The following is a 24,884-nucleotide window of genomic DNA, read 5'->3' as shown; positions in this document are numbered from 1 at the left end:
TTCCTGGATAATATTCTGAAGAGTGTTTTCCAGCTTATTCAGTTACACCTCTCAAATGTAGATTAGGTCTTTTCACAGAATCCCATATTTCTTGGAGGCTTTGTTCATTTCTTTTTATTCTTTTTTCTCTAATCTTGCCTTCTCATTTTATTTCATTGAATTGATCTTCAATCTCTGATATCCTTTCTTCTGTTTAGTCAATTCGGCTATTGAAACTTGTGTACACATCACGAAGTTCTCATGTTCTGTTTTTCAGCTCCATCAATTCATTTATATTCATCTCTAAGCTGTTTATTCTTGTTAGCATTTCATGAAACCTTTTTCCAAGGTTCTCAATTTCTTTGCATTGGGTTAGAACATGTTCTTTTAGCTCAGAGAAGTTTCTTATTACCCACCTTCTGGAGCCTGTTTCTGTCAATTCATCGGACCCGTTCTCCATCCAGTCTTGTTCCCTTGCTGGTGAGGAGTTGTGATCCCTTGAAGGAGGAGAGGCGTTCTGGTTTTGGGTGTTTTCATCCTTTTTGCACTGGTTTCTTCCCATCTTTGTGGATTTATCTACCTGTGGTCTTTGTAGTTGGTGACTTTCAGATGGGTTCTCTGTGTGGATGTCCTGTTGGTTGATGATGAAGTTATTTCTATCTGTTTCTTAGTTTTCCTTCGAATAGTCAGGACCCTCTGCTGTAGGACTGCTGGAGGTCCACTCCAGACCCTGCTTGCCTGGGGATCACTTGCAGCGGCTGCAGAATGGTAAGGGTTGCTGGGAATTTCTTCCTCTGCTATCTTTGTCCCAGAAGGATACCCGCCAGATGTCAGCCTGAGCTCTCCTTTATGAGGTGACTCTTTGGATATACGGAGGTCGGGGAGCTGCTTGAGGAGACAGTCTGTCCTTTATAGAAGCTCAGGTGCTGAGCTGTGAGCTCCGTTGTTCCATTCAGAGCTGCTGGGCAGGTATGTTTAAGTCTGCTGCAGTGGAACTCATAACCACCTTTTTTCCCCAGGTGCTCTTTCCCTGGAAGGTGGGGCTTTATTTATAAGTTTCTGTCATGCTGCTGCCTTTTTTCAGAGATGCCCTGCCCAGCAAAGAGGTAGCCTAGTCACAATCTGCCAGCAGAGGTGTTGCTGAACTGCCGTGGGCTCTGCCCAGCTGCTATGTGAACCTCCTTGCAGTTTTGTTTATAGGGGTATAGTTAGAACTGCCTCAGTAATGGCAGTCTGCCTCTGTAATGGCGGACTGCCTGGGTAGTGGCGGACTGCCTGGGTAGTGGCAGACTGCCTCCGTAATGGTGGATGCCCTTCCCCCACAGAGGTGGACCATCCCAGGTCCAGCTGTGTTGGCTGTGACACTCTCAATCCAGAGCGTTTCATATTACTGGTCTTTGTGGGGGTGGGACTGGTTGAGCCAGATTACCTGGCTCCCTGTTTCACTCCCCTTTTTTTTTTCAGTTGCATAGGCAACTCTGTCTCCAAGGAGTTCCCATTTGCCAGTTGAAAAGGCACCCAGATTTGTGTGAGTTTTTGTGCAGAGACCTGCTGTGCCAGCTGAAACAGCCATGCTGGGGGCTCATGGTGCTTTTCTGCCTGGGAATCTCCTGGTCTGTGGGCAGTAAAAATTTGTTTGGAAATGTGGTTATTGCTCACCCTCTGGGTTTCTGCTGGGAACTGCAATCCAGAGCTGTTTCTTTGGCCATCTGGGATTGGTTCTCTGTCCCTTGATTTTTTAATGATCACTATTCTAACTGGCATGAGATGGTATCTCATTGTGGTTTTAATTTGCATTTCTCTAATGATCAGTGATAATGAGTTTTTTTCATATTTTGGCTGCATTAATGTCTCCTTTTGAGAAGTGTCTGTTTATATTCTTAGCCCACTTTTTTGTGGGGTTGTCTTTTTCTTGTAAACTTGTTTATGTTCTTTGTAGATTCTGGATATTAGCCCTTTGTCAAATGGGTATATTGCAAAAATTTTCTCCCATTCTTTAGGTTGCCTGTTGGTTGTAATGATAGTTTCTTTTGCTGTGCAGAAGCTCTTTACTTTAATGAGATTCCATTTGTCTATTGTAGCATTTGTTGCCATTGTTTTTGGTGTTTTACTCATGAAAGCCTCGCCCATGCCTATGTCCTGAATGATATTGCCTAGTTATTCTTTCTTTTATGGTTTTCTTATGTTTAAATTTTTAATACATCTTTAGTTAATTTTTGTATAAGATGTAAGGAAGGGATCCAGTTTCAGCTTTCTGCATATGGCTAGCCAGTTTTCCCAACACCATTTATTAAATAGGAATCGTTTCCCGATTGCTTGTTTTTGTCTGGTTTGTCAAAAATCAGATGGTTTTAGATGTGTGGCATTATTTCTGAGACCTCTGTTCTGTTCTATCAGTCTCTATCTCTGTTTTGGTACTAATACCATGTTGTTTTGATTACCGTAGCCTTGTAGTATAGTTTGAGGTCAAGTAGCATGATGCTTTCAGCTTTGTTCTTTTGCTTAGGATTATCTTGGCTATGCAGGCTTTTTTTAGTTCCATATGAAATTTAGGGTTTTTTTTGTTTGTTTGTTTGTTTTCCAATTCTGTGAAGATAGTCAATGGTAGCTTGAAGGGGATAACACTGAATCTATAAATTACTTTGGGCAGTGTGGCCATTTTCACAATAATGATTCTTTCTAACCATGAGCATGGAATGTTTTTTCATCTGTTTGTGTCATCTCTTATTTCATTGAGCAGTGGTTTGCAGTTCTCCTTGAAGAAGTCCTTCCTATTTCTTGTTAGTTGTATTCCTAGGCATTTTATTCTTTTTGTAGCAATTTGTGAATGGGAGTTCACTTGTGATTTGACTCTCTATTTGTCTATTATTGTGTATAGGAACGCTTGTGATTTTTCACATTGATTTTGTATCCTGAGGTTTTGCTGAGGTTGCGTATCAACTTAAGGAGATTTTAGGCTGAGACAGTGGGGTTTTCTAAATATACAATCATGTCATCTACAAACAGGGACAATTTGACTTCCTATCTTCCTGTTTCAATAACCTGTACTTCTTTCTCCAGCCTGATTGCCCTGGCCAGAACTTCCAATACTGTGTTGAATAGGAGTGGTGAGAGGGCATCCTTGTCTTGTGCTCATTCTCAAGGGGAAATGCTTACAGTTTTTGCCCATTCAGTATGATATTGGCTGTGGGTTTGTCATAAATAGCTCTTATTTTTTTTTGGAGATACATTCCATCAATATCTAGTTTATTGAGATTTTTTAGCATAAAGGGCTGTTGAATTGTGTTGAAGGACTTCTCTTCACCTATTGAGATAATCATGTAGTTTTTGTCTTTGGTTCTGTTTATGTGATGGATTACCATTTGTTGACTTGTGTATGTTGAACCAGCCTTGCATCCCAGGGATGAAGCCAACAAAATCATGATGGATAAACTTTTTGATGTACTGTTGGATTCGATTTGCCAGTATTTTATTAAGGATTTTAGCATCAATGTTCATCAGGGATATTGGCCTGAAATTTTCTTTTTCAGTGGTTCTCTGCCAGGTTTTGGTATCAGGATGATGTTGGTCTCCTCTTTGTACCCTGGCAGAATTTGATTGTCAACCCATCTGATCCTGGACTTTTTTTGGTTGGTAGGCTATTAATTACTGCCTAAATTTCAGACGTTGTATTGGTCTCTTCAGGGATTTGTCTTCTTCCTGGTTTAGTCTTGGGAGAGTGTATCTGTCCAGGAATTTATCCATTTCTTATACATTTTCTAGTTTATTTGCTCAGATGTGTTTATAGTATTCTCTGATGATAGTTTGTATTTCTGTGGTATCAGTGGTGATATCTCGTTAATCATTTTTTTATGGCATCTATTTGATTCCTCTCTCTTTTCTTCATTAGTCTGGCTAGTGGTCTATCTATTTTGTTGATATATTTTTTAAAAAAACAGCTCCTGGATTGATTTTTTGAAGGGTTTTTTGTGTCTCTATCTCCTTCAGTTCTGCTCTGATCTTAGTTTTTTGTCTTCTGCTGGCTTTTGAATATGTTTGTTCTTGTGTCTCTAGTTCTTTTAATTGTGACATTAGGGTGTCAATTTTAGATCTTTCCTCCTTTCTCTTGTGGGCATTTAGTGCTATACATTTTCCTCTACACACTGCTTTAAAAATGTCCCAGAGATTTTAGTACATTGTGTCTGGGTTGTCATTGTTTTCAAAGAACATCTTTATTTCTGCCTTCATTTCATTATTTATCCAGTAGTAATTCAGGAGCTGGTTGTTCAGTTTCCATGTAGTTGTATGGTTTTGAGTGAGTTTCTTAATCCTGAGTCTTAATTTGATTTCACTGTGGTCTGAGAGGCAATGTTATGATTCCCATTTTTTTGCATTTGCTGAGGAGTGTTTACTTCCAATTATGTGGTGGATTTTAGAATAAGTGCTATATGGTGCTAAGAAGAATGTATATTCTGTTGATTTTGGATGGATAGTTGTGTAGATGTCTATTAGGTTTACCTGGTCCAGATCTGAGTTCAAGTCCTGCATATCCTTGTTAATTTTCTGTCTCGTTGATCTAATATTGACAGTGGGTTGTTAAAGTCTCCCACTATTATTGTTTCGGAGTCTAAGTCTCTTTGTAGGTATCTAAAGAACTTGCTTTATGAATCTGAGTACTCTTGTATTGGGTGCACATATATTTAGGATAGCTAGCTCTTCTTGTTGCATTGATCCCTTTACCATTATGTAATGCCCTTCTTTATCTCTTTTGATCTTTGTTACTTTAAAGTCTGTTCTATCAGAGACTAGGATTGCAACCTCTGCTTTTTTTTTCTTTCTTTCTTTCCATTTGCTTGGTAAATCTTCCTCCAATCCTTTTTCTTTGAACCTATGAGTGTCTTTGTACGTGAGATGGGTCTCCTGAATATAGCACATTAATGGGTCTTCACTCTTTATCCAATTTGCCAGTCTGTGTATTTTAATTGAGGCATTTAGCCCATTTACATTTAAGGTTCATTATTGTTATGTGGGAATTTGATCCTGCCATTATGATGCCAGCTGGTTATTTTCCCTGTTAGTTGATGTAGTGTCTTCATAGTGTAGATGGTCTTTACAAGTGCTGATTTCGCAGTGGTGGGTACCAGTTGTTCCTTTCCATGTTTAGTGCTTCCTCAGGAGCTCTTGTAAGGCAGGTCTGATGGTGACAAAATCTCTCAGTAGTTGCTTGTAACTAAAAGATTTTATTTCTCCTTCGCGTATGTAGCTTAGTTTGTCTGGATATGAAATTCTGGGTTGAAAATTCTTTTCCTTAAGGATTTTAAATATTGGCCCCCATTCTCTTCTGGCTGATAGTGTTTCTGCTGTGAGTCTGAAGGACTTCCCTTTGTGGGTAACCTTTCTCTCTGGCTACCCTTAGCATTTTTTCCTTCATCTCAACCCTGGTGAATATGATGATTATGTATCTTGGGGTTGCTGTTCTTGAGGAGTATCTTTGTGTTGTTCTCTGTATTTCCTGAATTTGAAAGTTGGCCTGCCTTGCTGGGCTGGGGAATTTCTCCCGAATAATATCCTGAAGAGTGTTTGCCAACTTGGTTTCATTCTCCCCTTCACTTTCAGGTACACTCATCAAATGTAGATTTGGTCTTTTCACATAATCCCATATTTCTTGGAGACTTTGTTCATTTCTTTTCACTCTTTTTTCTCTAATCTTATCTTCTCACTTTATTTCATTGAGTTAATCTTCAGTCTCTGATGTCCTTTCTTCTGATTAATTGATTTGACTATTGAAACTTGTGTATGCTTCATGAAGTTCTTGTGCTGTGTTTTTCAGCTCCATCAGGTCAATTGTGTTGTTCTGTAAACTGGTTATTCTAGTCAGCATTTTGTCTAACCTTTTCTTCAAAGTTCTTAGCTTCCTTGCATTGGGTTAGAACATGGTCCTTTAGGTTGGAGAAGTTTGTTATTAGCCACCTTCTGAAGCCTGCTTCTGTTAATTCATCAAACTTCTTCTCTGTCCAGTTTCATTCCCTTGCTGGTGAGGAGTTGTGATACTTTGGAGGAGAAGAGGTGTTCTGGTTTTTGGAATTTTCAGCCTTTTTGTGCCGATTTCTTCCCATCTTTATGGATTTATCTACCTTTGGTCTTTGAAGTCAGTGACCTTTGGATGGGCTCTCTGAATGGATGTCCTTTCTGTTGATGTCAGAACTATTTCTTTCTTTCTGTTTGTTTGTTAGGTTCTCTTCTAACAAGCCCCTCAGCTGCAGGTCTGCTGGAGTTTGCTTGAGGTCCAGTTTAGATCCTGCTTGCCTGGGAATCACCAGCAAGGGCTCACTGCACAACAGCAAAGATTACTGCCTGTTCCTTCCTCTGGTAGCTACATTCCAGAAGAGTACCTGCCAGATGCCAGCCAGAGCTCTCCTGTATGAGGTGTCTGCTGGCTGCTTCTGGGAAGTGTCTCCCAGTCAGGATACACAGAGGGCAGGGAGCCACTTGAGGAGGCAGTCTGTTCCTCATCAGTGCTCCAACACTGTGCTAGGAGATCTACTGCTCTCTTCAGAGCTGCACAGCTGGGACATTTAATACTGCTGAAGTACCCACAACTGCCCCTTTTCCCAGCTGCTCTGTCCCAGAAACATGTGAGCTTTATTTAGAAGTCACAGATGGGCTGCTGCCTTTTTTCAGAGATGATACCCTGCCCAGTGAGGAGGGAGCCTAGTGACACAGTCTGCCTGCAGAAGCCTTGGTGAGCTAACGTGGGCTCTGTCCAGTTCAAACTTCCCAACTGTGATGTTAAAAATGCCTACTTGAGCCTCAGCAATGGTGGACACTCCTCTCCCGACCTAGCTCAGAAATCCCGTGTCAAACTCAGACTACTGTGCTGGCTGTGAGAATTTCAAGCCAGTGGATCTTAGTTTGCTGGTCTTCATCACAGGGGGACCCGCCGAGCCAGATCGCTTGGCTCCCTGGCTTCAGACCCCTTTCCTGGGGAGTGAACGGTTCTGTATTGCTGGTGTTCCAGGGGCCACTAAGGTATGAAAACAAAAACTGCTGCAGCTAACTCAGTGTCTTCCCAAATGGCTGCCCAGTTTTGTGCAGGAAACCCAGGGCCCTTGTGTTGCAGGTACTGGACGGATTCTCCTGTTCTGTGGGTTGTGAAGACTGTGGGAAAAGCACATTATCTGTGCCAGAGTGGAGGGGACAGTCCCTAATGACTTCCCTTGGCTAGGAGAGGGAGTTCCCCAGCCCCTTGCACTTCCCGGATGAGGCAGCAACCCACCCTGTTTCAGCTTGCCCTCCTTGGACTGCACTCATTTTCCAACCAGTCCCAATGAGATGAACCATGTATCTCAGTTGAAATGCAGAGATCACTTGCCTTCTGCATCAGTCTCACTGGGAGCTGCACACCAGAGCTGTTCCTATTCGGCCATCTTGCCAGCCAATTCCAATAAATACTTTTTAAATGAGCAAAAGTAGTAATCTTTGAGGATGAGAATCAAGCCAAGTGTCTCGTAGACATTTTTTATAATTAAGCAATATGTCAAAGCATGAGTTAACATTGATGTATTTAGGCACCAGTGTTTAGAAAAGTAAACATATTAAAATTATTTCTGAAATATGGGATGCATATTTTTGCCTTCTTATAAATAAGCCAATGAACACAATTTGACATTTGATTGATGTCTCTGGATTATCATATAAGCATCAATTATTGTTTGCTTCTGCCTCTGAGGATATAGTTTGGTCTGACAATTGCAGGAAGGAGAGGAGGCACAGAAGCAAATGTGGCCCCTCACCATTCCGAGCCATCTATGCCAAATGGCCTAGACCATGCAAGACAGAAAATTTACAAGAACCAAACAAACAAATTATTTTCCCTGGGAAAGGGAAGTGGATTCAAATGTGAGTAGTTTTTCTATTTTCTCTAAGGCAGTAATGCAGACATTTTATTTCTAGTGTGGGATGGCTCTCTCACTCTGACTTTAAACTTGCATACACTTAACAAAATAAGTTGTTGGGATGGTTCTCTCACTCTGACTTTAAACTTACATACACTTAACAAAATAAGTTGCCAATTCTATCTTTGGGGCTTCACACCTCGCATGCAGAATTATTCTGAGAAAGGGTTATGAAAAGAGCATGGCCTTTAGAGTCAGAACTGGACTTGAACCCCAGCTCTGCCCCATCTAGCCATGCAAGACAGATGTGGGATTGAATTATTCAATGTGTATATCACACTTAACACAGTATCCAACTCAGAAACAAATGCCGGACTCATCTCCCTCTAGTGTGCCATCTACCTCTAATGACCTACCTGCCCCATGAGTCTCACTCTTCGTCGTCTGAGGAAAGCAATCAGCTCCCTTCCCTTCACCTTCTGCCATCTGTCAAGAATAGTCCTATAGGAAAAAAAAAAAAAAAAAAAAAAAGATAAAATTACCCAAAGATACTAGATTCTGAAAATTACTTACTACTTGTTTTCTTTTTCCAGAGGCATTTGCATTTGCAAAGGAGACAATGAATTCATCCAGAGGGTTGCCTCATAAATGACATAAACTGGAAGTACAGTATTCCCCCCTCACCCAGTTTCATTTTCCATGGTTTGTTATCCATGGTCATCCATGGTCTAGAGATATTAAATGGAAAATTACAGAAATAATTTATAAATTGTAAATTGTGCATCATTCTGAAGAGCATGATAAAATCTCATACCCTCCTGCTCTGTCTCCACCCCACCCCACATGAATTTTCTCTTTGTCCAGTACATCCACAATGTATAACCTCCCTGTCCACTGGTCACTTAGCAGCCATGTTGGTTAGCAGATTGAAAAGCATAAGTATATATACAAGGTTTGGTACTATCCTTGGTTTCAGGAATCCACTGGGGGTCTTGGAACATATTCCCAGCAGATAAGAGGGAACTACGGTACAGATTTTTTAGGGTATTGGTTTGCCCACTGCTCTTCAAATTAAACTGCCTATGTAATCCTGTCTCTGCATTCATGCAGGGCAAATGCTTGCACCAAATTTTTATGTGTATAATTAAAATATGTGTGGTGATATCTCAGATATATCAAATTTATATTAAAACTTTCTTCTTCAAACGTAATACTGTAAAACATAGCTAACACATTTCCTACCTGGAAAATCATGTAACTCTTGTGTCTTTATATAGCTGTACATCTCATTCTGACTTATTGAAGGATTTTAGCTTTTCATAGAGAGGGTTTTAACAAAGTCACTTTAAGCCCTTTTTAGATTTGAAATGATGAAAGCATTGGCAGGACTTCTAAGAGATAGCACGGGGGTTCCGTGTGAACATCTTTAACAGTAGAAACGTGCCCCCATCCAAAGAGAGCACTTTGCTATTTATCAGGATTTAGGGAAGAGACTGAAGTGCAAGCATGATGCAATTTTAAAAGATCCCTTTAAAAGCAGACATATCCACGCCCAGCAGAAATGGGGATCAGTTTATCTAAAAGTCTGCAGGTGGCACATTTTCTATTTCTATAGCCATTAGAGGATGAATCCTAGAGTGAAGTTTGACTTGAAGATCCTAAGTTTCCTTTGTAACAACAGAAAATCTCTCAGATAAACTGGTAATAGCTAAGGTGATTTATTGATGTGGTGATTTTAGTAAAAACTAATGATGTTTTAACTGCAATCACAAGACATAAATTTATATTCCAGGGTAAAAAAAAAAGAAAGGTGGCTTTATTTGCTCTGCTTTCTGTTATTACTGCTTATAAGTTTATATGTTCAGTCATTGAAACTAAATAGATTGTCTCTATACCATACACAAGCCCAACTTTCATTAATATTTAACTAAAGGAGAAAGCAAGAAATTGACCGTTTAGTTAGGAAAATAACGTTGTTGGCACCTTCTGAAATGGCTCAAACAATCCCTGCCTTCTGTCATTCAAGTGCTTGTGTAATCCCTCCTCTCTTGAATGTGGGCTGCACATAGTGACTGGCTTCTATCAAATACAATATGAAAAAAGTGATGAGATGTCACTTATAAGATTAGGCTATAAAAGAGCATGACGCCTCTCTTTATCTCTTCTCTTTTCTCCTCTTCTCTCCTCTCTTGCTCTCTGTCATGAAGCCAGCCACCATTTTGTGAGCCCTCCTATGAAGAAACCCATGTGGCAAGAAACTGAGTAGCTTCTGGATAATAACCAATGAGGAAGTGAGGCACTCAGTCCATTTGTTTATGAGGAACTGAATCCTGCCAGCAACTACAGCCCCAGCCAATACCTCGATTGCAGCCTTGAAAGAATCCCAGATGAAGAATGGACCCAACTAGGCCATGTTGAATTTCTGACCCACAGAAACTGTGAGATAACAAATATTGTTTTAAGCCACTAAATTCGATGGTAATTTATTATGCTACAATAGATAACTAAATCAAGAACACTTAAATATTTATCTTACATAGTAGGAAAGTAGATAAAGTGTGGTATATTTGTATACAATATAAACTAGAATAAGGTTGAAGACTATTTGATTACATAAAAATAATATCTATGTAGTTAAATATATTACCTTCAAAAAAGACCAAATCAATTTCTTTAGAAGACCAATAGGTAGAGAAACCAGAGCATCAAGCCTACACCCAGAAATCATAGAAAAACACTTTTCTATGGATACAGAAAAATCATGATTTTAGTTTTAAGGAATTCTGGTTTTGATCAGCCAGTATTCAGGGAGGTAAACAGAAAACAGTGTACATAGCTTATGGAGAGAAAAATTCAACTCTCCATAGTTAAATTTTTGAAATTTAACTATGCAAGAAATTAGAAAAGTGTTGGAAGTTCTAAGGCCGCATAAGAGAGAGGGTGATATTGCCCAGAAATCAAGCAGCTTCCAGTGCCCTTGCAAGAGCCCAAAGGATGATACTTGCTGCTGGTGCCACCAAAGGACTAAACAGGAAGTACAACCCTACTGCAACCAGGGTTGGTGCTTCTACCTCAGTTGCAGCAGAGGCAGACTGACTTCTACCACCATTCTGTCTTCTAACACTTCTTGGAGATCTTCCATGGGAAGACTTTCCCTTGAGCCCAGCTAAAAAGAGGGTCTGATGAAAGTATTACCAATAGAATGGTGGATGTAGATTAAGTGCCAATAAACAATGTCTGCCACTCATATTAAGCCAGTTTAAATATTTTCTCTTGAACAATGGCATATATTTTTCAAGACTAAAATTATCACAAGATTCATGGTATAAAATTTCTCAGGCAACTTATATTAGTCTTGTAAATTAAGCCCTAAATTATCACTGTATTCACATGATAACAAGACAACATGAATACATTGATTTCACCAAAGTTGAAGTTAAAGCATTTAAGATTTCCAAAGGCCACTCAAACCTGTTATATTAGTGGGGTTTTGGCTGAACAATACAGTTAATCTAGTCAAAACAGTTTATTCAGAAATGCCTTATATATAATTTTTATAAGCCTGGTATGCCAATGTTTATACCCCATTTCATTGAGAAAAAGTAGGAAAAATGAATTAGAAATGAATGCTTTAAGATACAATTTTTTTTTGCCTTTGTTCATCATAAAAATTTTTTGAGATTCCAAATATAGTCAACCCTTGAACAATGCAGGAGTTAGGGGTTCCCAAAACTTACTTACTAGGAGCCTACTGTTGATTACAAGCTTGACCAATTTAATAAACAGTCTGTTAACATATATTTTATATGTTATATGTATTATATACTGTATCTTACAATAAAGTAAGCTAGAGAAAAGAAAATGTTATTAAGAAAATAATAAGGAAGAGAAAATATATTTACTATTCATTAAGTGAAAGTGAAACATCATAAAGATCTTCATCCTTGTCATTTCCACTGAGCAGTCTGAGAAAGAGGAGGAATTGGTCTTATTGTCTCAAGGGTGGCAGAGATGGACGAAGTGGAAGAGGTAGAAAGGGGGAGCAGGAGAGGCAGGCACACTCCCTGTAGCTTTATGGAAATACATCATAATTTCTGCCTGACGTTTTGCTTTTTCATTTCCCTAAAAATGTTTCTGTAGGTACTAATGCTTTATCTACTATTTGCTTTAGTTTCAGTGCCCATGTCATAGAAGGATGCATGTTCTAAAAGAAGTCAAAAGCAGTCTTCATTAATGTTGGTGTTAAACTCATGCAGTTCTGAGTGGCCAGGGCATTGTCTAATATCAAATCAGCTTTAAAAGGCAGTTTCTTATGGCAAGGTGCTTCCTGACTTCAGGAACAGAGCATCAATGACACTAATCTAGAAAAACAGTTCTTGTTGTCCAGGCCTTCTTGTTGTACAACTGAAAGACTGGAAGCTGATGTTTATCTCTTCCCCTTAAGGCTGAGTTGCTAGCAGCTTTATAGATAAGGGCAGTTAACTAATCCCTTCCTGCTTTAAATCCTGGTGTGTATGCCCTTCTTTTCTAATAAATGCATTTTGTGTTGCTTTTATCAGAAATTGGGCACTTCTGTCTGCCTTAAAAACTTGTTCAGGCAGATATTCCTTCTCCTCAATGATTTCCTTAAATGGCATCTAGGAACTTTGCTGCCTCTTGATCAGCAGAAGCTGCTTTTTTTCCTGTTATCGTGACATGTTTTCTTAAGCCAAATCTCTTTATACAAATATTAAACCAGCCAGGCATAGTGGCTCATGCCTGTAATACCAGCACTTTGGGAGGCCGAGGCAGGTAGTTCATGATGTCAGGAGATTAAGACCATCATGGCCAGCAGGGTGAAACCCCATCTCTACTAAAAATACAAAAATTAGCTGGACATGGTGGCACAAGCCTGTAGGCCCAGCTACTCAGGAAGCTGAGGCAGAAGAATCACTTTATCCCAGGAGGCAGAAGTTGCCATGAGCCGAGATGGCACCTCTGTACTCCTGCCAGGCAACAGAGCAAGACTCCATCTAAAAAAAAAAAAAAAACTAAACCATCCTTTGCTGTCATTAAATCTTCCAGCTTTAGATTCTTCACTTTGCTTTGGTTTTTAGTTGTCATTTAATGAATTCACATTTTTCCAAATCATATTAGAGTCTACACCTAGAGTCTATACCTTTCTTATGGCAATCCAGCACCCATGTGAAAGCTATATTTTTAATATGAGATTAAAAAGGTATTTTGCAAAAACTACAAGGCTTTTTTGCCTGCTGCTGTAGCTACAGCAATGGCTTTATTAATTTCCTCATTTTGTTTTATGTGTAATGGTCCTTACACTGAATTCCTTTGTCTTGAAATGATGAGCAACTACAAATGCAGATCTCAATCTATGGTGCATATCAAATAATTCAACTGGAGGGGATCCAAGATGGCCGAGTAGGAGCAGTTCTGGATTGCACCTCCCAGCAAGAGCGCGGAGGGTGAATGGTCATGAAATAGTCTACATTTGACAGGTGTACCTGAATGTGATGGAGAGAACAAATCCAAGCTGGAAAACATTCTTCAGGATATTATCCAGGAAAATTTCCCCAACCTAGCAAGGCTGGCCAATATTCAAGTCCAGGAAATAAAGAGAACACCACAAAGATATTCCTCAAGAAGAGCAAACCCAAGACACAAAATCGTTAGCATTTTCTTCTTCATTTCAACCCTGGTGAATCTAAGGCAGCCAGACAGAAAGGTCGGGTTACCCCCAAAGGGAAGCCCATCAGACTCACAGCGGATCTCTCAGCAGAAACCCTACAAGCCAGAAGACAGTGGGGGCCAATATTCAACATCCTTAAAGAAAGAAAAGAACTTTCAACCTAGAATTTCATATCCACCCAAACTAAGTTTCATAAGAGAAGGAGAAATAAAAGCCTTTACGAACAAGCAATTGCTCAGAGATTTCATCATCACCGGGCCTGCTTTACAAGAGCTCCTGAAAGAAGCACTAAACATAGAAAGGAACAACCAGTACCAGCCACTCCAAAAACATACCAAATGGTAAAGAGCATTGACACAATGAAGAAACTGCATCAACTAACAGGCAAAACAGCCAACTAGCATCAAAATGGCAGTATCAAATTCACACATAACAATATTAACCCTAAACATAAATGGACTAAAGCCCCAATCAAAAGACACAGACTGGCAAATTGGATAAAAAGCCAAAACTCATCAGTGTGCTGTATCCAGGAAACCCATCTCACATGCAGGGATACACATAGGCTCAAAATAAAGGGATGGAGGAAGATTTACCAATGATATGGAGAGCAAAAAAAAGCAAGAGTTGTAATCCTAGTCTCTGATAAAATAGACTTTAAACCAACAAAGATCAAAAGAGACAAAGAAGGACATTGCATAATGATAAAAGGATCAATGCAACAAGAAGAGCTAATGTTCCTAAATATGTACATACCCAATACAGGAGCACCCAGATACATAAAGTTCTTAATGACGTACAAAGAGACTTATACCTAGCAGAAGACAAGAAATAACTAAGATCAGAGCAGAACTGAAGGAGATAGAGACACAACCCTTCAAAAAAGCAATAAATCCAGGAGCTCGTTTTTTGAAAAGATCAACGAAATAGACCACTAGCCAGATTATTAAAAAGAAAAGAAAGAATAATCAAATAGATGCAATAAAAAATGATAAAGGGGATATCACCACAGATTCCACAGAAGTACAAGTCATCAGAGATTACTACAAACAACTCTATGTACATAAACCAGTAAGCCTGGAAGAAATGGATAAATTCCTGGACACTTGCATCCTCCCAAGCCTAAACTAGGAAGAAGTTGAAACCCTGAATAGACCAATAACAAGGGCTGAAGTTGAGGCAGAAATTAATAGTCTACCGACCAAAAAAGCCCAGGTCCAGATGGGTTCACAACCGAATTCTGCCAGACATACAAAGAAGAGCTGGTACCACTCCTTCTGAAACTATTCCAAACAATCCAGAAAGAGGGAATCCTTCCCAAATCATTCTATGAGACCAATATCATCCTGATACCAAAACCCAGCAGAGACTCAACAAGAAAAGAAAACTTCAGGCCAACATCCATGATGAACATAGATGCAAAAATCTTCAAATAAATACTGGCAAACCAATTGCAGATGACACGATTGTATATTTAGAAGACCCCATGGTCTCAGTCCAAAATCTCCTAAAAATGATAAGCAACTTCAGCAAAGTCTCAGGATACAAAATCAAATGTGCAAAAATCACAAGCATTCCTATACACCAATAATAGACTTAGAACCAAATCAAGAAGGAACTGCCATTCACAATTGCTACAAAGAGAATAAAATACCTAGGAATACAACTAACAAAGGATGTAAAGGACCTCTTCAAGGAGAACTACAAACCACTATTCAATGAAATAAGAGAGGACACAGACAGATGGAAAAACATTCCATGCTCATGATTAGGAATCAATATTGTGAAAATGGCCATACCGCCCAAAGTAATTTATAGATTCAACGCTATCATCAAGCCTCCGAGGACCTTCTTCACAGAACTGGAAAAAAAACACCTTAAACTTCATATGGAACCAAAAGAGAGCTCGCATAGCCGAGTGAATTCTAAGCAAAAACAACAAAGCTGGAGGTATCACACTACCTGACTTCAAAGTATACTACATGCCTACAGTAATCAAAACAGCATGGTACTGGTACCAAAACAGAAATATAGACCAATGGAACAGAACAGAGGCCTCGGAGGCAATGCCACAGATCTGCAAGCATCCGATTTTGACAAACCTGACAAAAACAAGCAATGGAGAAAGGATTCCCTGTTTAATAAATGGTGTTGGGAAAACTGGCTAGCCATGTGCAGAAAGCAGAAACTGGACCCCTTCCTGACACCTTACACTAAAATTAACTCCAGATGGATTAAAGACTTCTTAAACATAAGACCTAACACCATAAAAACCCTAGAAGAAAACCTAGGCAAAACCATTCAGGACATAGGCATAGGCAAGGATTTCCTGACTAAACACCAAAAGCATTGGCAACAAAAGCCAAAATAGACAAATTGGATCTAATAAAACTCCAGAGCTTCTGCACAGCCAAAGAAACAATCATTATAGTGAACTGGCAATCAACAGAATGGGAAAAAATTTTTGCAATCTACCCATCTGGCAAAGAATCTACAAAGAACTAAAAGAGATTTACAAGAAAAAAGCCCATTCAAAAGTGGGTGAAAGATATGAACAGACACTTTAAAAAAGAAGACATATATGAGGCCAACAAACATAAGAAAAAATGCTCATCACCATCACTGGTCATTAGAGAAATGCAAATCAAAACTAATTGAGATACCATCTCACGCCAGTTAGAATGGTGATCATTAAAAAATCTGGAGACAACAGATGCTGGAGAGGATGTGGAGCAATAGGAACACTTTTAACACTGTTGGAGGGAGTATAAATTAGTTCAACCATTGTGGAAGACAGTGTGGCGATTCCTCAAGGACCTAGAAATAGAAATTCCATTTGACCCAGCAATCCCATTACTGGGTATACATCCAAAGGATTATAAATCATTCTATTATAAGGACACACGCACATGAATGTTCATTGCAGCACTGTTTACAATAGCAAAGACTTGGAACCAACCCAAATGCCTATCAATGATAGACTGGACAGGGAAAGTGTGGCACATATACACCATGGAATACTATGTAGCCATAAAAAATGATGAGTTCGTGTCCTCTGTAGGGACATGGATAAACCTGGAAATCATCATTCTCGGCAAACTGACACAAGAACAGAAGATCAAACACCGTACATTCTCACTCATAGGCAAGGGTTGAACAATGAGAACACATGGACACAGGGAGGGGAGCATCACACACTGGGGCCTGTAGGGGGGAACTAGAAGAGAGACAGCGGGGTGTGGGGAGTTGGGGAGGGATAACATGGGGAGAAATGCCAGATATAGGTGATGGGGATGGAGGCAACAAACCACACTGCCATGTATGTAGCTATGCAACAATCTTGCATGTTCTTCACATGTACCCCAAAAACTAAAATGCAATAAAATATATATATAATTCAACCTTTTCTTGTAATGTGAAACAATTCAATTTTTTCTTGTAAAGCACTTTTTTCTGCTTCTTGGGAACACTTCCAACATCACTAATGGCACTTTGTATGGATACCATGGTGTTATTCAAAGTTTACGGTATTGCACTAAACAAAGATGAAAAATATGCAAAAACTTTTTACTGGAGAAGTTGCTCACAAGGAGATGATTAGCTTCACACAGCATTTTAAGCAGACACTTGAGCTAACTTGAGTTCACCACAAGGGAAACAAGAGATGGCTACAAAATTATTATAATAGCACATTATGTACTACAGTGAATTTTATGTGGTTATGATTTAATAAAGCATCTTTACATTTGTTCACATTTCTCTTGACTGCGAATGGCACCATGTACGGTCTGTAAGTGTTTGTGTGCCTAAGTTTTGATAAACTTAACTTTTTGATAATAGATCTGTATATATCTTACGGTAATAAATGATAAAATGACTAGTATCTATGTATGTTTTATATAATCAGGACATAATGTGACTATGAAGTTCATCTGCTAATGTTTTCAAATTGTCACAAATCTCCAAAGAATCTTCCAATGTATTTATTGAAAAATAATCTGCATATAAGTGAATTATGCAGTTCAAACCCATGTTGTTCAAGGGTCATCGTATACAATCCTGTCATCTCCAGCCATACCAGACAATACTCAGTGCCTTGAATATTTTACGTAACATTTCCACGGACAATTATTTATTCTCCCCCCAACTTGGTCAAGTTTTTTAGGCATGCATAAAAAGAGAGTCACGCTAGCAATTAACTTTTATCTGATTATTACTCTAATTTTTTTAGAACTATCTAAATCTTTGTTGCATCTATGCAGTCTCACAAAAGGCCTTTGCTTCACTGTTTAGACAGTATGCTATTTGGGAAAAATGCCCACGTTCTGAATTTGATAAAAGATTAGCAAGGGCCAAAATGTTCCAAGCACTCTGGTAGATGCTACTCTGTATCTCTTTTTAGTTCTCACACCATGGGCCTCACATTCCGCCCGGCCTGGAGCTTGTACTTAGAGAGCAGTTATTAAATAACTGATCAGCTCAAGAAAAAGTACAGAATCAAAGGAACTAAAGCTTTTCCATTAAAATTTTTCCACTGATTACTGTAACACACCAATTTCCAATCTCCCTTCAGAATCCCTGGTAACTTTTTAATGGCATGTTCCTGCTGAGGAGAGAAAAACCTGGATATCTTGCTTTAATGCTTAGATTAGATTTATACACGTAATTAGCTTTCTTTCTTCTTGAGGAGGCACAATTAGTCAAGACTCTGGTTCTCTTCCTTAAAGAGCATAGAGAATACTCGACCACAATCTTTATACTACTTGTATGAGCCTTTTCTAAACTTAGAGGAGTGGTAGCATGACAGCTGCTTCTAAAGGCCGTTGTTGGGGAGGAAAGTGTGAGTGTCGATATTTGCATCTGAAAATCTGCGCTCAACACCAGTGTATTCTACAGGCCCTGAGTAAGTAAGTGCCTTTCTTCTTACCCTTACCCTTTATCCTTGTTTGTTCATCAAATTGAACAATTCAGACTGCCAATGTCAACTGAGTAGGGCATGAGAGGATAACAGGCCTGGGTCAATAATGCAATTGGCTCAGATGCCAGTGAAAGATGGCAGATGGCAGAGTGAGCACAAGTGTTCCCCTCTGCTCCTAGTCTGTCACTTGCTGAAGGGATAGAAAAGGAATTTTCACAAGACATAAACTCATAAAGACAAGGAGAGGAGGCAGTGGCAAAACACTGTGAAAGCTGGAAAGCATGGAAGCAAAACCAAAAAGTTCAATTTTAAATGAAGAAAAGAATGTTAAAAGCAACCAGATGCATACTGCAGAATACCATGAAAGGCTCAGAAAGGGGCATCATCTATTACCAATTACCTTCTGTTCCCTAGAAGTGGGGGTAAAGTGGGCCTGCAAGTGGTCAGTTCCAAGTCCGGATACAAAGTGATTGGATCCCAAGATCATCTCTCTGACTTAGTGAATGTCCTTCCTTATAAGAAGACTAGAGATTTATCCTCCAGAGAGGAGAATCTCTGATCTGGAGGACAGTAGCACTGGTAAGAGTAGAAATGTGAAAACGCCTAAGTCCGTAACATGAGTTATTCCCTATTATAACACCACTCAACAAAGCCCACAAAAAAGTCTCATTATAATACTATGCAATAAAGCCCACAATTTACCAGTCCATGCAAACGCAGCTTCTATCCTCTTAAATAGGAACAGAGTCATGAATCAGTAGAAAACTAAGAAAAATCTCGACTTGAAAGGCAGAAACCAAAACAAACAGATAAGAGCAACTTGGAGAAAAGAAGAAAATAATATACAAATATATCTTAATATCCTCAGAGAACTGAGAACAATATGCTATAGAAAAGAACATTTAAAGAAAAAAATCTTTTGGAAATTAAAACTATGATCGAATGCATTTAAAATTTCAATAGAGAGAATAGAAGTTTTTAAAAAGTTGAGAGAATTTCTCCAACAGAAGTGTAAAATGGGGGCTTTTTTAAAAAAGCTTTCAGAGTTGAACATGGTGTCATGTGGACAAAAGACTTCTGGTTTATTATTATACTTTAAGTTCTGGGATACATGTACAGAATGTGCAGGTTTGTTACATAGGTGCACACGTGCCATGGTGGTTTTCTGCACCCATCAACCCATTATCTACATATCTACATTAGGTATTTCTCCTAATGCCATCCCTCCCCTATCCTCCTACCCCCTGACAGGCCCCAGTGTGTGATATTCCCCTCCCTGTGTCCAGGTGTTTTCATTGTTCAACTCCCACTTATGAGTGAGAACATGTGGTGTTCGGTTTTCTGTTTCTGTGTTAGTTTGCTGAGAACAATGGTTTCCATCTTCATCCATGTCCCTGCAAAGTTAGATAAGCAACAAGTCTTATATAACTCTTTAAAATATTTTCGTGTATAACTTTAATAAAAATAAATACTGGTTTTCTAAACAGCATGGAATTTACATCTGGATTTTAAAATCTTAGCTCTGCCACTTACTAGTTTTGAGCATATTTCTGAACTTCTTTAATGTCTCCGTATCTCTGTACCGGAGAGAATAATATCTACTTAACAGAGGTGTTATGAGTATCAAATGTGATAATAAATGTGAAGAATTAATCAAACAGTCTGGTAAATATTAAGGGCACAATACATTTTAGCCATTATTTTTATTCCCTAGGGTAATTAGAAACAAATGTCTTTGTCATTTGCCAGGGGAATTTGATATTCCATCCTTTCTTTCGATAACAAAGATGTAAGAGGTTTTGAAAAGAAACCATATGGGTAGAGTTGTCTGTGGCCTTTATAGGAAACATTGACCAATGAATGGTTTCTATGAAGGCCTTCCTTGCTACCTACTGGTATACCTATTAACTATCTAATCTATATCAGACACATAGTCTGAAATGGAATGTTCATGAGGATGACGAAGAGAAGGTGATGTGAAGATTCTTGTGTCATGATAAATAAAAAGTTATTTTCATGCTGTTAATTATTATTCTTGTCCCAACAGGTTTTCTAGCCATGAAGAAATAAAGATAGTAGCAATATTGGTGGTAGGCAGAATGGTACTCCAAAGAGGTCCATGCCAAAACCCTGGTATCAGAATATATTACACAGCAAGAGTAAGTTTGCAAATATAATTAAGGTTACTAATGTTAAAACGGAGATTTTCCTGGATTATCTGGGTGGCCAAATCTAATCACGTGAGTCCTTAAAAGCAGAGAATGCCCTTTAGCAGGAGGCAAGAGAAAAGTGGAATAAGAAGTCATACAGGTTCAAATCAGGAGAGAGACTCAGCCTGCCATGTTTAGAACTACTTGGAAAGCATGAAAGAATGCAGATGGCTTCTAGGAGCAAATACCAGTCCTTGGCTGACAACCGGCAAAGTTACAAAGACCTGAGTTCAAAAACCTGCAAGAAACTGAATTCAAGAAATAAACTGAATGAGCTCGGAAGCATATTCCTCCTCAGAAGTGCCAGTAAGGAATGTAGCTCTGCCAACACCTGGAATTAGGCTTTGTTAAACTTCAGCAGAAGATCCAGTCGTGCCCACTCAAGCATCTGACCAATAGAAATTGTGATGATGCAATAAATTTGTGTTGTCTTAATCTACTAAATTTGTGGTAAATTGTTACAGCACCAAAGAACACTAATATAATATTCAAACAGGTCATACTTCTAATAAAGCCTCATCTTACTCAGAATAGATAGTCAGATCCACTGGACTCAGCATATCTTCAGAGATTTTACAACATAAAAAAATAATATTATAGAAGCTTATATTTTAAAAGAGGACTTTTATGATATAAATATTCAGTACTTTTTTTATCTTCAAGAAATCAATGAGGCTTGAAAGAATCTACATGCTTCTGCATATAAGTTAGGTTCCAATAGCTAGATAAAAAGCCAGAAAAACCATGGTATTTCTCCGTTTCAATGGCCTTTCAAAGGTGATTTGGCCATTCATTAACTTTACAAATAGCTAAAGACACTAATACTCACCATAAAGTATAACTTGACAATTTTTTCTATCATTGTTATTAGGCTACTTTTTAGCTTTCATTGAGTGATAGTGAAACACATTATAGAAAATTATTTAATTCATTCCTAAAAGAGAAGATTTAGTATAAAATGAACAATAACTTCAGGTGGTATTGAATTTTAGTTAATTAAGATGTTACCATTTATGACATTTCATATTATAGCATCTTATAAAATGTCCATATTCTGGGACAGATGCCTGGGTAGAAACTAGAAATGGAACAAAAGAAAATAAGAAATGTTCTAAGCAAGGTCCTGAGGCTGAACATACTTCAGAGAGTAAAAAATAATGAAGGGCAATAGATTTTAAAAGTGAAAGAAAAAAATGATGGGACTCTGAGAAGACTACACAGCATCATAGTTGTTGAGCCTCCTCAAATTCCCCCATAAAAACAGATCATCTAGAAAACCAAGAACTCACAATTCCTGCTGCAAAATGAGGTGACGAGCTATCACTAGGAACTCCAAAATACTAGTAAATGAGTTTAAACTACTTAACAATAGGACCTGTGTATTAGTAACTCTGCAGGAGTACACAAAGGCAAGGAAAAGGAACTCTCAGCATAACTGAATTCATAAAAGCCTCAAAATAATGCATGGACATTCACTAGAAATCTCAGCAGGTTGTTTTAAGAATAAAGTCTAAATGGGAGAAAGTTTTACAAACTCCTGATCGTGGGTGAATGCAAAAGGGATAAAATCTCAGACCCTTTACTGTTCTTGATAATTTGGGAGGTAACAATGGGATGTTCACAGGGATGTAGCTTTCTGAAACAGGGAACACAGTCTCTTGGGTCAGTTTCAAGGATATGAGAAGATTCTCGGTGATTCACTATTGGATATTCTTGCCCATGTGGCACCTAAGGTTAAAAATCATTGGCATAGAAATATAAACGTATATGGCATGCACAGAAATAGGCTAATGGTCTTTTGTGGCAGAAACAAAGGATTGGGAAGAAGATGAAAAAATGAAAGTACTGAGTCATCGGGGAGGTTAGGAGGGATCAAGGCTCTGTATGCCAGGAATTATCCTGTAGACCAAACTTGGCCTGCCATTTGTTGTGTATGACCGGCGAGCTAATAATGGTTTTTACATTTTTAACTTTGAAAAAACAAAGGAAGAACAAATATAAACTATATGTGTTCATAAATAAGATTTTATTGGAACACAGCCACGCCGATTTGTTTATGTGTTAAGTATGCCTGCTTTGCACTACTATGGCAAAGTTGAGTAGCTGTGACAGAGACTGTGTGGCCCACAAAACCATAACCATATATACAGATAATCATTGAGAAATTATTCCAAGAACCCAAATTACAGATGAAAAGAGAACACCCTTGGAGAAGGGGAGGGTAATGAAGAGAAGAAGGAAACTATCTCGTGCGACAAGTGTAATATAAAATTGACAAAATTGGATTAAAAAAGGAAGGTAAAAGAGAAAGATGGCAAAGATTGATATTTTAGTCCCATTGGCTTGATTGACATTATTTGAAGAAGACAAAAGGAGAAGCAAATTGGGGTAGGAAAGATGAAAGCAAAATAAGTTTGACGTTGTACATGAAAAATGTGGTGTATATGCAAGACAGCTAGGTAATCCTTGCCTCTGAACATTTGTAATACACTATTGTGTCATTTATTTCATAAGGTATTGTATGTTTTGTGTATAACTAATCTTACTACATGTGATCCCTCAATAAGCCCACATATTACTCACTTAATACCCTGACATATGTGATGTGTATAATAGGTAGCCTACACACATATTCTTGAATAGATGAATTCAGTTGTAAACTTTTTTTTTTTTTCTTTTTGAGATGGAGTTGCCCTCTGTCGTCAGATTGGAGTGCAGTGGTGATATCTCAGCTCACTGCAACCTCCACCTCCTGGGTTCAAGCGATTTCCCTGCCTCAGCCTCACAAGCCTCCCAGGCAGCTGGGACTACAGGCATGTGCCACTACGCCTGGATGGGATTTCACCATGTTGGACAGGATGGTCTCTATCTCCTGATCTCGTGATCTGCCTGCCTCCACCTCTCAAAGTGCTGGGATTACTGGGATTACAGGCATAAACTTCTTAAGGGCAAGGATATGTTTTAAGTTGCTTCAGAGCCCCTCAGCACCCAAGATAGAGAAAAGAACACTAAAGGATAAATAAATGGTTGGTGACAGAATGTCAAGGGACAAACCCTCCAACCTAAAGGAAGAGAATGCATGATTGCTACCCAATTTTCTTTAATTAGCCAAGGTTCTGCAGTATCACTTTAGATAGAGAAGTGCCCTGGTCAACAACTCCTCTCCTAGCAGCTGCATGCTATAGAAGCAGAAAATGTACTTTATACCTTTCTGTCCTCAGGCGACATGGAGAGACCATGGTTGCTATTTTAAAAGACAGGCTATTGGGAAAGTTGACGGTTCAGATGAATGGGAGAGCACTTTGGCAGTGATAAGAATAAACACTAGGGCATTAGGGGAGCTATAAGGAGATGCTATTCCCAGAGGCTGAAGAAACCCATTTGCCAGAGATATTATTCAAAATCATAGTCCAAACTGCAATTGTCTGGCAAATAGACTCTCATACCATTAGGTGAAAAGATAGGTGACAGATAAAATTGAATGAAGGGTACCCTGTTATGTATATTGAATGCCTGAGGGTCCTTCCTGAATGTGTAGATTGCCATTTGAGGTTAAATCACTCACTAGTCATTGCCACAGAAAGAATAAAAGAAAATAAGGAAAGGATAAGAGACCAGGTGAATGTGTGGCTGCTACTCATCAGTAGCAGTGATACCTACCTAGGCAAATGACAAAAAGAGGCCAGAGTCACATAGAGTACAGTCTGCAAGCAGGACAAAGGATGACTCAAAATGACTCTGGTCAGATGTTAAATGCCCCCTAATTTGGACATTTTCCACTTAGCTCACGCCACTATTACTTTATTACAAATTAGGGTATGTTTTCAATGTACAGTAATCAATGGATACTGTGGCCTAAAATATATATTCCTTCCCTTTCCTCTGCTTAATTACAGACTCATCCAAAAACAACCTTCTCACTAGCCTCTCATTCTACCAAGAATCCGAAATTACACTCAGTCTTTAGGATTAAAGGCATCACCTCTAACAACCCTCTTAAAGTGTAGGTTTGGCCTAGAACAGAAACATTAATACATTTTTAGGGCCGCCTCAGGATAAGGTGTCATGTGGTGCATCTCATCTCATGAAGCCAACTGGCGGGATCCAGGGAAAAAAATGTCCAGGCTCAGTAAGAAGGTCCTCTGAAGGAGACGAAAAATGATACCGGAGGCCGGGCACGGTGGCTCACGCCTGTAATCCTAGCACTTTGGGAGGCC

The 24,884-nt window shown here is 38.9% G+C and overlaps 1 protein-coding gene across 6 annotated transcripts in view; it reads right to left on the bottom strand.

The window, feature by feature from the left end:
• Window positions 1–24,884, bottom strand: part of LOC105726151 (uncharacterized) — a 532,480-nt gene that overhangs the window by 132,088 nt on the left and 375,508 nt on the right. For all 6 annotated transcript variants that reach the window (XR_010337995.1, XM_064364281.1, XM_012465467.2 and 3 more), the window contains exon 2: window positions 8,270–8,354. Coding sequence is in view for 5 of the 6 variants with exons in the window: in XM_064364281.1 (XP_064220351.1) it covers window positions 8,270–8,339 (70 nt within the window). In the remaining variant the exon portion in view is untranslated. The remainder of the gene's footprint in view (window positions 1–8,269; window positions 8,355–24,884) is intronic.

The sequence above is a fragment of the Aotus nancymaae genome, unplaced genomic scaffold (assembly GCF_030222135.1).
Source record: "Aotus nancymaae isolate 86718 unplaced genomic scaffold, 86718_ANA_hifiasm-v0.15.2.pri h1tg000057l, whole genome shotgun sequence".
NCBI lineage: Eukaryota > Metazoa > Chordata > Mammalia > Primates > Aotidae > Aotus > Aotus nancymaae.
Note: the sequence above shows the minus strand (reverse complement) of the source record. Positions and strands in the feature narration are given on the sequence as shown.